The 17,415-nt window shown below is 39.9% G+C and overlaps 1 protein-coding gene across 1 annotated transcript in view; it reads left to right on the plus strand.

The window, feature by feature from the left end:
* Positions 1–6,942, plus strand: part of DYNC1LI1 (dynein cytoplasmic 1 light intermediate chain 1) — a 53,324-nt gene extending 46,382 nt beyond the window's left edge. The window contains exons 11-13 of the mRNA XM_027522268.1: positions 593–713; positions 2,848–3,003; positions 5,719–6,942. Coding sequence (XP_027378069.1) covers positions 593–713; positions 2,848–3,003; positions 5,719–5,831 — 390 coding nt within the window. The 3' untranslated portion in view covers positions 5,832–6,942. The remainder of the gene's footprint in view (positions 1–592; positions 714–2,847; positions 3,004–5,718) is intronic.
* The last annotated feature ends 10,473 nt before the right edge of the window (positions 6,943–17,415 follow it).

Below are 17,415 nucleotides of genomic sequence, written 5' to 3' on the forward strand. Positions count from 1 at the left end.
ATCTGTCTCTTATGGGTGTACTTGGATATAAAGTTGAATTAAGAATTCCCCTGGAATTTGTGAGATTTTAAAAGATAAACTTTGATTCCCTTTTAGAATATTGAAATCATAGAGATCTATTTTGTACCGTTTGCCCCGTATCCGTTACTAGGCTGAACCATTTTTGTATGTTGTTTTATAAATGCTCACAACAGCCGGATGAGGCAAGTCCTATCCTTATCCCCATTTTGCAGGTGGCGAAATGGAGGCTTTCTAGGACATCATGGCTTGTCTGAGATTAAGTTGGTGGGATAGGATGCAAGTCCACATTGGAGTCTGGATCTGACTCCCACGCTTCTTTTCCTAACCATGCTTCATTATTCTGTGTGTTTCCCTTTTTCCATTGAAGGGAAAATTAATATGCTAAAATGTGAGGGGTCCCTGGTATTCTAAGAATGAGGACACGATTGCTAAACACTTTTGTCCAGGGCTTGCAGCATAAAGGGACAGTAGAAGAGTTGGGGAGCAGTTGTAGAGGACTTGTTTATGTGATAATTTTTGTGAAGTTGAGCTTTCAGGGTTTTATACATGTGGCTTTCACCTTTTTACTTAGGATGCCTCACCAAGAGTCCCAGGAGGCTCCCCTCGAACACCAAACAGATCTGTGTCATCCAACGTTGCTAGCGTATCACCCATCCCTGCTGGGTCAAAAAAGATCGATCCAAACATGAAAGGTACATTTCTCTCTTTTTAAGAGTAAACAACACAATGTATTTCACAATAGAAATCTACCCAGTGTCATCCCACCTCTTGCCTTAGCTATTTTCTTTTTTATGCGGTAGTGTCTTGTCTATCTGTATCTATAGAGATAGAAACTCAGAGTGAATCAGACTGTGAAACATCTTACAGTGTAGTTTTAACATACACTCTATGGTGTGCACTTTATAAAAGCTTTGTGTTACATTTACTCACGCTGGATCATCGAAAAAGCAAGAGAGTTCCAGAAAAATATCTATTTCTGCTTTATTGACTATGCCAAAGCCTTTGACTGTGTGGATCACAATAAACTGTGGAAAATTCTGAAAGAGATGGGAATACCAGACCACCTGACCTGCCTCTTGAGAAACCTGTATGCAGGTCAGGAAGCAACAGTCAGAACTGGACCTAGAACAACAGACTGGTTCCAAATAGGAAAAGGAATACATCAAGGCTGTATATTGTCACCCTGCTTATTTAACTTATATGCAGAGTACATCATGAGAAACGCTGGGCTGGAGGAAGCACAAGCTGGAATCAAGATTACCAGGAGAAATATCAGTAACCTCAGATATGCAGATGATACCACCCTTATGGCAGAAAGTGAAGAAGAACTAAAGAGCCTCTTGATGAAAGTGAAAGAGGAGAGTGAAAAAGTTGGCTTTAAGCTCAACATTCAGAAAACGAAGATCATGGCATCTGGTCCCATCATTTCATGGCAAAAGATGGGGAGAGTGGCTGACTTTATTTTTCTGGGCTCCAAAATCACTGCAGGTGGTGATTGCAGCCATGAAATTAAAAGATGCTTACTCCTTGAAAAGAAAGCTATGACCAACTTAGCATATTTAAAAAGCAGAGACATTACTTTGTCCACAAAGGTCCGTCTAGACAAGGCTATGGTTTTTCCAGTGGTCATGTATGGATGTGAGAGTTGGATTATAAAGAAAGCTGAGTGCCGAAGAATTGTTGCTTTTGAACTGTGGTGCTGGAGAAGACTCTTGAGAGTCCCCTGGATTGCAAGGAGATCTAACCAGTCAATCCTAAAGGAGATAAGTCCTGGGTGTTAATTGGTAGGACTGATTTTGAAGCTGCAACTCTAATACTTTGGCCACCTGATGCGAAGAACTGACTTGTTTGAAAAGACCCTGATGCTGGGAAAGATTGAATGTGGGAGGAGAAGGGGACGACAGAGGATGAGATGGTTGGATGGCATCACCGACTTAATGGACATGGGTTTGGGTGGACTCCAGGAGTTGGTGACGGACAGGGAGGCCTGGCGTGCTGTGGTTCATGAGGTCGCAAAGAGTCGGACATGACTGAGCGACTGAACTATACCTATAGGTCATTGGAAAAATTCATGTTTTACTTGAAATGGATTATTTGCAGTTAACAAGCAGAACAAAACTGTATGCATTATAGTTATTTCTATAGGAATGATTGCCCTATGTGGGTGGGTGAGACTTCCTGTCTTTTTATGCCCTTTCCTGATGTTTCTCAGTTCAGGTTACCTGTCATCAACATGGAGCCTTGCAGTTTGCCTAAACCTAATCAGCATTCTGTAAATATTAACTAGTAAGAGCTCCCACCGCCCCTAGTATTTCCTTCCTGTTTGTATTTTTCTTCTGTGAATTGTTTATTTTTCTTCTGTGAATTGCTTATTTGTCCATTAATCTCTTAGAGCTTCTACTGATTTTCATATCAGATTGGACAGCTTTGTGTAATACTTGAAGCAACTATTTTTATTTTTGAAGAACCCCTTTCAAAGGGGATATATATTCACAAGTAGCATCTGTTTTAAATGCTTTTGGCTTTTTAAAAATAACACCCTACCCTCTTTCAGCAATGAACCCAGCACAGCAAAAAAGAAATAAAATGTAAAGAAAAAAATAACACTCTAAGTTTTTAATAATTATCTTGCATTCTTAACACTTACTCATATTTTGTTTTATATATGATTGATTAGAGAAGTTACCCAGCCTCAAAAGATTAAAGTTGGCCTGGATGTGGAACATCTGTGTGTGATTCATTTTCTGTGTATCATTACTATAATAATTTACAGAAAAGTTGAATGCTTTGAGTACGTTTTTTATCCTTTTTTTTTTTTTTTAATAGCTGGAGCTACAAGTGAAGGTGTCCTGGCAAATTTCTTTAACAGTTTGCTGAGTAAAAAGACTGGCTCCCCAGGAGGCCCTGGTGTTGGTGGTGGTAGCCCTGGAGGTGGGGCTGCAGGCGGAGGCAGCGGTTTACCACCATCTGCCAAAAAGTCAGGTACTTACTGGACCTTTCCTTTCTTAACAGCTGTATTGCACATTTAAAGTGTGCATTTCAGTGTTTTAATGTATTTACAGACTTACACAAACCATTTTGTTTTTGTTATTTAGTTGCTCAGTCACGCCTGATTCTTAGATACCCATGGACTGTAGCCCACCAGGCTCCTCTGTCCATGGGCTTCTCTGGGCAAGAATACTGGAGTGGGTTGCCATTCCCTTTTCCAGGGGATCTTCCCAACCCAGGGATCGAACCCATTTCTCCTGCACTGGCAGGTGGATTCTTCTACACTGCTGAGCCACCAGGGAATCCACGCACAACATTACCATAATCTAATTTTAGAACAGTTTCATCTCCTTAAAAACGTGCGCATCAAAAAGAAGGAATTTGAGACAGTTCTAGTGAGAGGGTTAAACCTAGAGCCTAATAATAGAGTGCAGAAAGTCAGAAAAAACCAATACACTATTAGCGCATATATATGGAATCTAGAATAAAGTGACACTGAGGAACGTACTTGCAGAGAAGGAAAAGAGATGCAGGGCATGGACCTGTGTACACAGTGGGGGAGGAAGGGAGTAGGACAAATGGAGGAAGCAGCCGTGCATATACACTGGCAATATATATACACTACCAGGTCGGAGGGATCCTGGGGAGAAGCTGCTGGGAGCACAGGGAGCCCAGTCTGGTGCCCTATGATGGCCTGGAAGGATGGGATGGGGGAGGAGAGGGAGGTAAGGGAGGGAGGGGATGGATGTATAATTACGGACGATTTGAGTTGTTGTATCAGAAACCAACACAACATTGTAAAAAATTTTTTTTTAAAAATTAAAAAATCCAACCTATTAGCAGTTACCCTTCCGTCCCCTGCAGTCCTTCTAGGCAGTGATTTGCTTGCTTTCTCTTCGTATTTGCCTGTCTGGAGATTTCATAGAAAATGGCAGTCATAGAGTATATGCCTACTTAAAGTAGTGTTTTTGAGTTTCATCCATGTTGTAGCATATCTATCAACATTTTTTTACTGTTGAAAAAAATCCCATTGTGTGGGTCTGCACACATCTTTTATTTATCCATTCTTCAGTTGACACGCACATGTTTCCATTTCTCTTGGGTACGTATCTAGGTGTAGCATTGGTGGGTCATGTAGCACCTCTGTGTTTAAAGTTTCCAAAACGCTGCACCACTTTACATTCCCACCAGCAGTTTGAGGACCTTAGTTTCTCCACATCCTTTCCAACAGGTGTTATTGTGGGCTTTTGTTGTTTTTTCTTTTGGTTTTGCTTATCCAAGTCCAGAATGTCTCTTTGTTAGAGACATTTTTGCGTGTATGTCTGTATTTTAGAGTGAAATATAATTGATGAACAGTACTATATTTCAAGTATAAAACCTAGTGATTTGATTTTTTGTTTTGGCCACACCGCACAGCATGTGGGATCTTAGTTCCCCGTCAAGGGATCAAACCCGTGCCCTGTGCAGTGGAGGCTCAGAGTCCTGACCACTGGACTGCCCGGGAGGTCCTGATTTGATACTTTTATACATTACAAAATGGTCACCACTTGTCCATCTTTTTGGTTAGAGACATCATTTCAGCTGTGAAGTTGTATCTCATTGTGGTTTTGATTTGAATTGCTTTGATAGCTAATGATTTTGAAAATTTTTTCACGTGTTTAATAACCATTTTTATCTATTCTTTGGTGAAATGTCTATTCAAATTCGTTTCCCATTTAAAATGGGGTTGCTTTCTTTTTATTATTGAGGTCTAAGTGTTTTTTATATATTCTGTTTATTGGGCATTTTTCGAATGTAGAATTTCAAGTATTGTCTTCCCTACATAAAAGACAGAATTTGCAAGTATTCTTGAGTCGCTCGTCCCTTCACTTTGTTAAGAGTGTCCTATGAAACACAGAATTTTAAAATTTTGATGAAGTGTTTTTTCCTTTTGTTGTTTGTATAAGTGCTCTTCAGACTTTAACTTATTCTCCTTTTTTAGTCACACCTTCTTGCCACCCTTTTCTCAAGTACCTGCTGCTACTGTTTTTAATCTTATAGATTTCTGAGTATAAATTGAATTAGTTTCTGGCTTCTGTCACCCTCAGTGTAGAAAAGATGACCTGTCTCAGGACTGCTAATTTAATTACCACTCACTCATCTTTCCAGATTACAAAATTTTGTTGGCTATTTTCTAGCTGTTTTCTGGCTATTTTCTAATGTTTGTTCTGTGCCTTCTTATTTAAAAAAAAAAAAAAACCTTTATGAGATGAAATGGTAGGTGCTAGTTTTACTTCTGTTTGGTAACAGACCCTGCAGTTTAACATGAGGGACTGTAAGGACTTCCCTGGCAGTCCAGTGGTTTAGACTCTCTGCTTCTGCTGTCAGGGGTGTGAGTTTGATCCCTGGTCAGGGAACTAAGATCCCACATGCCATGTGACCCCCCCCCAAAAATTTAAAAAAAAAATGAAAATGAGGGAATTTATGTTTCAATTAGGACGTTTATGTATACATATATGTGCTTTAGATAAAGTTTTAGATATATATGTGCTTAGATATATATGTGTAAAGTTTTAGATACATATATGTGTTTTAGAAAAATATATGTTTACATATATGTTTGTTATACGTGTGTTAAGTGAAACCATTGGCAGTTGTTAAATGAAGATGCACTGGTGTCAGAGATCCCTTGCCTTATGTCTAAATCGTAGCCTCTTTCCTTCACTGTAGGCCAGAAGCCTGTCCTGTCAGACGTTCATGCGGAGCTGGACAGAATCGCACGGAAACCAGTGACGGTCTCCACTACCACACCTACATCTCCTGCAGAAGGAGAAGCTTCTTGAAGATACCAAATAAAGCCATTTATTCATTTTCTGGGATAATGTAAACTTGCCTCTGCCTTCTCCTTCAGAAGTGGAATTAGGGAGCTGGAGTGCTTTTTCAGATGGACTAAATTTATGTCCTCCTTTTGTGTGTGTGGTTGCCTATTTTTTAATAAAAGGGAACTATACAGAAAAAATTATTCTACACTATGTAGGATTGCTATTTGCATCGCCACTTTGCGTAAGAAAGTAATTTTGGATTTTGAAAAGCTCAAATTTATAGATCTGAAATACAGCCATGGGATCATATTCTGAAGGCTACTTAAAACATCTAGGAGGGTTTGGGAAGGGCAGAAAAATAATGCTTTGGGCATTTGACTGACTTGGAAGTCCAAGCTTATTTTAGTTAAGACTGTTAAGAAATCTTTTAAAGAATTATGTATTAGTTTTGCTGGAAAAGAGGAGATGATCAGTTGTCAGATTTTCCACCCCACCGTAACTATACCACCACACATGGAATGTGCTGAGAAGCCTGTCAGGTAGCGTTGGGTACACTAGTCACTGTCTTAATCCATGGTCCTATACGTTATCAAAATGTGATTTAGAAACATTGGTCAAGATTTGTTTCTTTAACTGAGAAGAAAAAGAAAGCACACTGCCTGAATGGATAAAAGAAAAATGCAGAGGTTAAAATGTAAAGAGGTATAACAGTCTGGATTTGTCTATATCTATCTATATATATATATATATATATTTACCCATATATATATATATATATATGACTCTGCCTTAATATACCCCTTTTTTGTTTGTGACTTTCAACTGTAATCAGTTAATAAAGTATTTATTCTCTGCATTCGGGTTCAGATAACTTGTTGCATTCTCTTATATGTATATCTATATTTATCATACAATGAATAAGATCTGTCAGTATTTTATTTAACTTCATAGGATTATTAAGCTTTCAACTCTTCTAAGAGACAAGTAAGTACCTGAGATTACTACCCTGTAAGTCTCCTTAAATTAGGAATTTACCTTGATCAGTACATCTTCCCTATCAGCATGTCTTGAACTATCAAATCTAATGTCAGCATTCCTCACAGAAAAAAATAAAGCCTTTTTTTAGTCATTATTTAATGGGCAGAAACTGTTTTAAGAGTTTGGCACATTCACACGGCTGCTCTTACCGGTCCTTCCAGGTCAGATCACCTGGTGGTGGTTTCACCTTTTGATACTCAGCTTTGGAACATTTGTAACAACAGTTAGATTTTCATACTGATGTCAACTAAAGAACATACGTACATTTGACCTATTGCTTAATTTCAGATAATTGAGGGAAAACGGTTACTACTATTTACATTGGTCTTTGTTATAACTTTATAATATATATTCCTAAGATGTTTTTTCCACAAAATATTTGAGGGCAGTTCTTCTACTTTCAAACGTAATTCTTTCATTATAACTTTAAAATCTGTTTAGTTTAGTTTTATAGTAGTGTTTGGCTCCTAATGGTTGAATGTAAATACTAAAATATATGAGAGGGTTATAATTTGTTTCAGTGTGGGAAAAACTTAGGGTGTTTGTGGGCATGGAAAAATTAGTTTGCAAAAGCATTTTGTTTGATAAAATGGGGGGGCAAATGCCGTTGATAAAATCTTAACGATTCTGCAGTTCTGGTGTTGTGAAGGCCGGTTTTTGATAAAATGGGGGGGCAAATGCCGTTGATAAAATCTTAACGATTCTGCAGTTCTGGTGTTGTGAAGGCCGGTTTGCCTAAACTAGTTGTACTTGAAGTAAGTGAAGCCGCTGAAGAGAATTGCAGACCGTGCTTCGTGGTATACTGTGGCATGTCTGCTGTGTTGCATGTCTAGACTAACTCATGGTTGTTTTTTTTTTTTTCCTGTGTACATTGGAGATATACTAGAAAACCCTCAGAATTGCTTTGTTACCTGAATTAATGATAACTGTTCACTTTATATGAGGTTCAGTTTTAACTAATTGAAAATCTTTTGTTTACTGTGGTTGGACTTTAAACCTTTTTTGGTCCCAATTTTAGCAAGGAAATTTGTTTTTAAACTACTTAAATTTTTTTGTTTTTTAGCTCTTTTTAATTGAAGTACACAGTACAGAAAAGTAGACAACTTACAGGTGTATGGTTTGAAATACCACAAAGTGACCACATATAACCAGCACCAGCATCAAGAAAGACAACGTTACTGGTATTTCCTGCGTGACCCCCCGCCCCGTCCTCCCGCCCACCAAGTAACTCCTGCCCTTTCCTCTAAAGCCATAGATCAGTCTTACTTGTATTTAAGCTGTGTATAAATGGGCTCTTAACATCTCTGTTTCTTTGCGTCAGGCTTCTTTCAGTTTTCTGGGGAGCCTGCATTTCGTTGCCTGTAGTGATAGTTACTAATTCTCATTGCATCACAGTATTTCTTGTGCAAAAACACTGATGTCTCTAGTGTGCTGTTGACGGGGATGTCAGTTTCCTCTTGCTGCTGTAGCACACTGACAGAATTCAGTGGTTTAATACAGATGTGTTACCATGCTGTTCTGGCGGGCAGAAGCCCAGAATCAGCTGTGCTAGGTTAACGTGGCAGCAGGTCTGGTTTCTTTTGGAGGCTCCAGGGAGCGTCTGTTTCCTTCCTTTCCAGCTTCTAGAGGCTGCCTGATTTCCTTGGTTCCTGGCCCCCTGTCCATCTTCAAAGGCAACAGCGTTGCATCTTCTAGTCTCTGCTCCCAGCACACCGCTTCACCCTGACCCTGCTGCTTCTGCATATCAGGATCCATGGGATTAAATCTGGCCCACGTGAGTAATCCACTGTAAGCGCCCCCAGCGCTTCACTCTCCTTGCGTGCATGGTTTCTGAAGAGCAACTGAATGTTGTTTTATTGCCTTGGGTCCTCCATAGGCGGTGTTTTCCCTTTGACTTCTTTTGAGATTTTAAAAATCTTTGATTTTATGCAGCTTGAATATAATATGCCTAGGTGCCTAGGGGTGGGGGTGGAGGAGTGGTTATCTTTAGTATTCTCTGAACTTCCTGGATCTGTGGTTTAGTATCTGACATTAATTGGGGGGAAATTCTCAATAATATTAACTTGGGGGAAATTCTTAGTCACTATTGCTTCAGATATTTTTTCCGTCCTTTTCTCTCTTACGTTCTCATGTATATGTTACATCTCTTGTAGTTGTCCCGTAGTTTTGGGGTATTCTGTTTCCTCTTTTTTTCCCAACCCTCCCCCACCCCCAGTCTTTTTTTACCTTTGCTTTTTAGTTTTCGAAGTTTCTGTTACCCTATCGTCCAGCTCAGAGATTCTTCCTCAGCCAAGTCCAGTCAACTGATGAGCCCATGGAAAACATTCTTCATTTCTGTTACAGTTTTCTGTTTTTTAAAAAGGTTATTTCTTAGAATTTCCATCTCTCTACTTATATTACCCATTTGTTTTGGTGTGTTGTCTACTTTTACTGTTAAAGCCCTTAATGTGTTAATCACAGTTGTTCTAAATTCATGGTCTAACAGTTCTAATATTTCTGCTGAGTCTGAATGTGATTCTGATGCTTGCTGTGTCTCTTCAGACTGTGATGTGGTTTGGGTTTTTTTTGGCCTTTTACTCTGCCTTGTAATTTTCTGTTGACAGCTGAACATGATGTACTGGGTAAAAGGCGCATCAGTGAATGGACCCTTTAGTGCTGTGATGGTGAGGGGTTGGGGAGGAAATCTTTCCATAGTCCTGTGATCAATTTTCAGTAAGCCTATGTCCCTGGGCTCTGAACTTCACGAATGCTTCTCTAGGGGGAGCTGGAGTTGGGGATTTCCCTACCAGTATGTTCAGTCTCTAATAAAATAATTTCTGCTGAGGGCAGGCCTTGTTAAGAATAGATGACTTTGACTTATTTCAAAATGGTTACTTTCTTCCTTCCCCTGCCAGAAGCACCAGGGGATTTTTCTCTGAATTTCCCTCTGAGACTCTAGTAGAATTCCTGGACCTAAAACTCACAGAACTGTGGGGATCCCCTTATGATCCCCATAGTGTTTAATGAGACCTGTCCATGCTGAGCTGCCGCAATCTGTTAGTCAGCGTCCAGGCCCTCTCACCCCAGCGCTGTCTCCCTTAGAAGGTTTCTGCCTGGAAGTTTCTGCTTCAGTAAGTTGTGATTCTCTGTGTCCGCCCACCTGTCTCTCCAGTTTGGGGGAGTACAGTTGGCCCTATCACCTCGCTTCTGACAGATCCAAGGAGACATGTTTCTTTTTCTCAGTGTGTTCGGCTTTTTTACTTACTGGGATGAAGGGATGACTTCCAAGAATATGGAAGTCTGATTCCCCTCTCAGAATCCTGATTGCACCTGTGGAGTTCCTTTACCAAGAGAAGTAATGTACACGGGCGCCAGGGATTAGGACAGGGCATCCCTGGGGGACCGGTATTCAGCTTCCTGCCAGATCCCTGGGTGCTTATTCAGCTTTCTTCTTGCTGTTATGACTTGTGCTGTCATGAACAGTCTTCAGCGAGTCTTGTGGAAAATGTGTCCTCCTTTCTGTTGGGTGTATATGTCAACCTGGATTGCTGGATTCGTAAGCTGTGTGTATTTTCAACATTAGCAGATATGAAATGTTTAGCCAAACAGTTTTTCCAAAGTTATAGGAGGTCACATTTCTGGGAGCAAATGTTTGCAAATTATATATCTGATAAGAGTTTAGTATTCAGAATATCGGAAAACTCTAAAACTTCATAGGAAATCAACCTAGTGTTAAAATGGACAAAATACTTGAGTAGGTACTTCTTCAGAGAAGATACACAAACAACAAGCACATAAAAAGATGCTTGATGTCGTTAGTATTGACTGGGGGAATGCAAAACAAAGCCACAACGAGATCCCACCTCACAGCCAGAAATAAGAAATAAGAAGTGGCAGATACGTGAAGACATTAGAACACCTGTATGTTGCTGTTGGGAATGTAAAGTGGCACAGCTACTCTGGATAGCAGCGTGGTGGTTCTTCAAAAGGTTAAGCATATAGTTACCATAAGACCTAGCACTTCCGCTCCTGGATATATACCCAACAGAAATGAGAATGATGTCCTCCTAGAAACATTTGTATACAGATGTTTACAGCAGCATTATGTATAACAGTACAGCTATTACAGCTAGGAATAATAGCTAGAAGGTGACAATAACCCGGACATCCATCAGTGCACAAATGGATAAACAAAGTGTGGCCTGTTCATACGATGGAGTATTTTTCAACTATGAGAAGGAATGCGGAATTGGTGGTCCAGTGGTTAGGACTCTGTGCTTTGGCTGCCGAGGGCCCAGGCTCGGTCCCTGGTCCAGGACCTAGGATCCTACAAGTCAGGTGGTATGGCCAGAAAAACAAAAAAAAAGGAATGAAGTATTGATATCTACTACAACATGGATGAACTTTGGAAACATGTTAAGTGAAAGAAGCCAGTCACAAAAAATCAAAATGTGTGATTCCGTTTATATGAAATGTCCAGAACAGGCCAGTTCTCTGAGACATATTAGTGGTTGCGAGAGGAGAGGGCACTGAGGTTGACTGCTAATAGGTATAGGGTTTCTGCTGAGGGATATACAAGTAGTTCTGAAATGATGCAGTCCCCAGTCCTGTGAATATACTGAAGACTTGTCACTTCAGAAGGGTGGATTATCTCGCGTGAATTACGTATCCGTTTTCTAAAAGGAATTTGCATTACTTCCAGCAATACTCAAGAGTTCCAGTTGCTCTACATCTTTGTACACACTTGCTGTTGTCGCTCATTCTGGCAGGACTTTTGTTTACACAGTAGAATCTCATTGTGATTTTAATTTTATTTCCTTGATGGCTAATGAAACTAAGCACATTTCATGTTTATTGGCCATTTGGTTATCCTCATTTGTAATGTACCTGTTTGAGAGTCTTAAGAATCTTCTCTTTTTTCCCCTCCTCAGAAAAACAGGGAAATATTCGACTTCTTTCTGACTCATTCTTCACATATTCAGAATACTCGTCTTTGTCCGATACGCATTGCAAATATCTTCTCTCGTTCTGTGGTTTGGCCCTTGTACTTTTTTTTTTAACCTGTTCTGAAGATGTGTTTGCTTGTCCTCAGATGTTGCTCTGATGGTAAAGCATCTGCTTGCAATGAGGGAGGCCTGGGTTTGATCCCTGGCTTGGGAAGATACCCTGGAGAAGGAAATGGCAACACACTCCAGTACTCTTGCCTGGGAAATCCCATGGACAGAGGAGCCTGGTAGGTTACGGTCCGTGGGGTCTCAAAAGAGTCAGACTCGACTGAGCAGCTTCACTTTTAAAGATTGTGAGGATAGTCTTTTAAGTTTTTTTTCCCCCAAGAAGCTTTATTGTTTTACTTTTCTACAATTCATCAATTCACCTGGGATTGATTTCTGTACGTGGTGTGAACTAGGGATAAGGGTTTTTTTTTTTAATGTGTTCAGTTAATTCATTATCGTTCAGTTCACTTCAGTCGCTCAGTCATGTCCGACTCTTGGCAACCCCATGGACTGCAGCACACCAGGCTTCCCTGTCCATCACCAATTTCCGGAGCTTGCTCAAACTCATGTCCGTCAAGTTGATGATGCCATCCAGCCATCTCCTCCTTTGTTGTCCCCTTCTCCTCTCACTTTCAGTCTTTCCTGGCATCAGGGTCTTTTCCAATGAGTCAGTTCTTTGCGTCAGGTGGCCAAAGTACTGGAGTTTCAGCTTCAGCATCAGTCCTTCCAATGAATATTCAGGACTGATTTCCTTTAGGATGGACTGGTTGGATCTCCTTGCAGTCCAAGGGACTCTCAAGAGTCTTCTCCAACACCACAGTTCAAAAACATTAATTCTTCGGTGCTCAGTGTTATTTATAGTCCCAACTCTCACATCCATACCTGACTACTGGAAAAAACATAGCTTTGACCAGATGGACCTTTGCTGGCAAAGTAATGTCTCTGCTTTTGAATATGCTGTCTAGGTTGGTCATAGCTTTTCTTCCAGTAATTGCGGGGGAGGGTATCGTCCTTCTGAACTGCAGTGTCACCTTGGTCATAATTGGACTGTCTGTCGATGCATGCGTCTGTTTCTGGGCTTTCTGTCTTATCCATAATGCTGGTTTGTCTATCCTGTACTAGTACTACCTTCTCAATTTCTGTAGTTAAAAAAAGAAGCCTTTATCTGGCAGCCTAAGCCCTCCTCTGATGTATTTCCAAAAGATTATTTTAGCTATTCTTGATGTTTTACATTTCCATATAAACTTTAGAGTCAACTGGTCCATTGCCACACCAAAAAAAAGTGGCATTTTGATTGAGATTGCGTTGAATTTATAGATCCTTTTGGGGATAATTATAATTTTTATGTCCTCCAGAACTATGCAGAGGAAGATCTTTGTTTGTGTAGGGCTGCAGTCTCTCCTCGCAGTGTTTGTAGTGTCAGGTGTACGTGTATTTCAGGTTGCATCTTCTTTTGGTAGATGTTTTTCCAGCTATTTTTTAATGCTATTTTATTACTTGTTTGTTTATTTTGGCTGCATTGTGCAGCTTGTGGGATCTTAGTTCCCAGACTCCTGGGTCCTCAGCAGTGAAAGTGAGGGGTTCTAACCATTGGACTGCCGGAGAATTCTCTCTTTGATGGTATTTTAAACGGCATCCTTTTAAAATGTTACTTTGTTGCTGGTATGTAGAAATACACTTTTTTTTTTATATTGATCTTATCCAGCAACCTTACTAAAATCCATTTATTAATGTAATAGTTCATCTGTAGTTTATTATACACACATCTGGTCTGCAGTCCTCTGCTTTACAAATTGGGTTATGGAAAGGCGCACCATCTGCAGTTTATATTTTTCTAGTACAATTATGTCATCTGTAAATAATGAGTTTTATTTCTTCTTTTCTAATGTTGTCTTACTTTGTGACACCCACGCTCCAATGTAGGATTCTCTGGAACCAATGAGTGGAAGTATCTTTATCTTGTTTCCTGAGTGAAAGCTTTAAATATTTCACTGTTGAGTTTATTTGTTGCGTGCTTTTTGTAGATCCTCTATCAGAAAGTTCTCTTCTTTCCTGCTGCTGCTGCTAAGTCGCTTCAGTCGTGTCTGACTCTGTGCGACCCCATAGACAGCAGCCCACCAGGCTCCCCCGTCCCCGGGATTCTCCAGGCAAGGTCACTGGAGTGGGTTGCCATTTCCTTCTCCAATGCAAGAAAGTGAAAAGGGAAAGTGAAGTCGCTCAGTTGTGTCCGACTCTTAGTGACTCCATGGTCTATATTATAAAATTTTATCATAAATAGGTATTAAATTTTATAAAAAATTTTTTATATATTGAGATAATTTTTCTGTTAATGATTATCAGTTACATTACCTCTTAGAAATATTAAGCCAACTTTGTGTCTCTGAAGTAGATTTAACTTGATCTTAATAAAACTGAATTTGGTTTGCTCATATCATGTTAGGATTTTACATCATGCTTCTGAGAAAAACTGGCCTGTACTTTTCATGGACTTGTCAGTATTTGATATCAAGTTTATGTTTGACATCATGAATCAAGTTTTTTTATTTTTATTTTTTTTTATGAATCAAGTTTTGAAGTATTCCCTCTTTGTATTCATTGTAAAGAGTTTATGTAAAATTGGTGGTGGTGGTTAGTCACTAAACTGAGTCCAACTCTTGCAACCCCATGGACTATAACAGCCCGTCAGGCTCCTCTGTCCCTGGGATTTCCCAGGTAAGAATACTGGAATGGGTTGCCACTTCCTTTTCCGGAGGATTTTCCCAACTCAAGCATCGAACCCATGTCTCCTGTGTTGGCAGGCACGGATTCTTTAGCACTGAGCCACCAGGGAATCCCAAGATTGATGTAGAACTTGTTGTTTTTGCTTCTTTAAAGCTATCAGATATCAATTTATAAGGCCCATTATGGAACCTAACAGTAGCCCAAATGGTAGTATCCTTTACGATTTTTTATGTGGGCTTTTGCTTTACAGAAAGTACTTGCTGCTTAAATTGGCAAAATGCCAGAATATGGGAATTCCTCCTTCATGTAACACCTTTATTAATGTCTTTATCAATAGTGGATCCCCACCTCATGCGAAGAGTTGACTCCTTGGAAAAGACTCTGATGCTGGGAGGGATTGGGGGCAGGAGGAGAAGGGGACGACAGAGGATGAGATGGCTGGATGGCATTGCTGACTCGATGTACGTGAGTCTGAGTGAACTCCAGGAGTTGGTGATGGACAGGGAGGCCTGGCGTGCTGCGATTCATGGGGTTGCAAAGAGTCGGACACGACTGAGCAACTGATCTGATCTGATCTGATGCTGAAATAGGACTGTAGACAGTGATAGGGAATTCTCACTGTAAGATTTATCCTGTGATCATGGTCACTTTAGAGAATTATAGGAAGAACTATAATATATACATAAAATAAAAAAATACATGAAGTGAGTAATGTGAGGAGGTCCATGAAATTCAAGGATATTTTAAAAGATATTTTTCAGATAGAGCATATATGGAGATGGTTATATTTTTAAGAAACAATAAAATAATGATGCCTCCAGTTCCTCAAAATACGATTATATATAGTTGGAGGGAGAATAATACACACCCACACACACACTACCACACAGGTTTGGGGAGAGCTGTACCTTGAACTCATTGTATTACCGAAACTTTTTAAATTAGTTGGTGACAATTCTTTTCTGTCTTGTCTTGGGGTAAAATTTACTTTTCTAAAATTTAGATACAGTGATTTTCAAAATTTTTGGTCACAAGATTCCTCTTCTATTTTACTTATTTTTTGCTCGCAGCTTGTGGGATCTTAGTTTCCCAACCTGGGCACTCAGCAGTGAAAGCGTGGAGTCCTAACCACTAGATCGGCAGGGAATTCCCAGGTTCCTTTATATTTGTACTTACTAAGAACCCCAAAGAATTATTTTTAATGTGGTCATTTATCTATATTTGCCATGTGGTAAATAAAAGCTGAAAATTTAAAAATATTCATTTATAAGTAGCGATAGTAAATCCATTTCATGTTAGCATAACTTTATAGAAAACAGCTCTGTGAAACTAAAAAAAGTCTGTGAAGGGTGCCGTTGTGTTACATTTTTATAAACTCTTTAGTGTCTGGCTTAATGGAAGACAGCTGGGTTCTCCCATCTGCTGTATTCCGTCTGATCTGAAATGCTGTCTGAATTCCAGGAAGAAAATGCAGCCTCAGAAATACATAGGTGGAAAAAGGTAGGAGTATTTTAATAGCTTTCCCAGAGAATTGTGAGTTTTTCTTTCGGTGCTAAGACTTGACAAGTGTTTTTTGCAGGCTAACTACAGTGGAGAAAACCATTGGTCTGTCTTTCACCTGGAGTAGATTTTTACCCCTGTTTGACTCTGTAACATTATTCATTGGATTTAGAAAATATCAGTTTGCTGAACTCCAGGTTCTTCCAAATTCTAACATGTCCCATTATAAAATGTCTTCTCCCCAAATAACATATTTTTAGTTATTATTAAATCTCATTAGAAAAGTTTAAAGTGGTGGGAAACGGTCAGGCTCAGTGGCCAATACATATTTTCCAAGATTCTAATTTTTTTCTGGTAAGTTCAGATTCTATCAGTGCGACAGATACTGTCAGTGTATATTGCTTGTACTGATAGGACCACTTCATTCATTACTGAAAAAGTGTCTCCCAAATACGCCTGAAGAACCAGTTGGTCTGTAAGTAAGTCTTTTAGGTAGGTGAAAGAAGTGGCTACATCAGCTGATCACTCAGTAGTACAGAAACACTTCAGGAGGCAGCAGAAATGTACATGTGTCTTTCCATTTCCTCACAGAACTGTGGAAGAACTGGTGCCAGTTGGTGCAAGGTAATAAAATTTCACTTCATCAAGGGAATTCTTCAGTGGATTTGCTTTGTATTTTCCCAGAGTGGTGAAGAAGAGGACTACAGATTCAGTTTGCTTCCACTGCCTTGCCTTGTGCTAGAGGGCTCCTGGTTTTACTCCAGCTGCAGTGCAAACCAGTATTCACCAGTGAAAAATGCAAGTGACCTCTTGGGAGGAGGAGAACAGTCTGACCTCACGGAATCCCTGTGAAGTTCTCAGGACCTCCAAGGCTCCTCTGATCACTCTGAGAGCTGCTGTTACAACTCAGTAGCCAAACTAGTCATTTGATGTTGCCCCATGTTGCCTTAGAATTTCAAGCCAGGTTTTGGTTCAGAAATCTGAGTTGACATCGTGTAGGATGTGACTCTCCAAGCATTTTTTATTAAGGTATGTTCTGTCTTTACTGCTACAGCTTCACTGTCGTTCCCCGGGTTGGGCTCCCACTCTGTTTTGTGTATGTGTGCACGTTTCAGATTCTGTGCACGTGGAAGTACTATTAAGGAAGTACTATTAAGTACTATTTAGTTTAAAAAAATGTTAATACAGGTTTAATGATTACTCCCCACTAAGTTATTACCACATGCTGGCCGTGTTCCCCATGTTGTGCGGTGCATCCTGGGGCCTGTCTTAGGCCCGCTAGTTTCTACCTCCCACTCCCCCACTGCTGTAACCACTAGCTTCTCCAGTGGTTCTAGCTTCTCTGTATCTAGTTCATTGTAATTTAAAAATTC

The sequence above is a fragment of the Bos indicus x Bos taurus genome, chromosome 22, assembly GCF_003369695.1.
Source record: "Bos indicus x Bos taurus breed Angus x Brahman F1 hybrid chromosome 22, Bos_hybrid_MaternalHap_v2.0, whole genome shotgun sequence".
In the NCBI taxonomy this organism is placed as follows: Eukaryota; Metazoa; Chordata; class Mammalia; order Artiodactyla; family Bovidae; genus Bos; species Bos indicus x Bos taurus.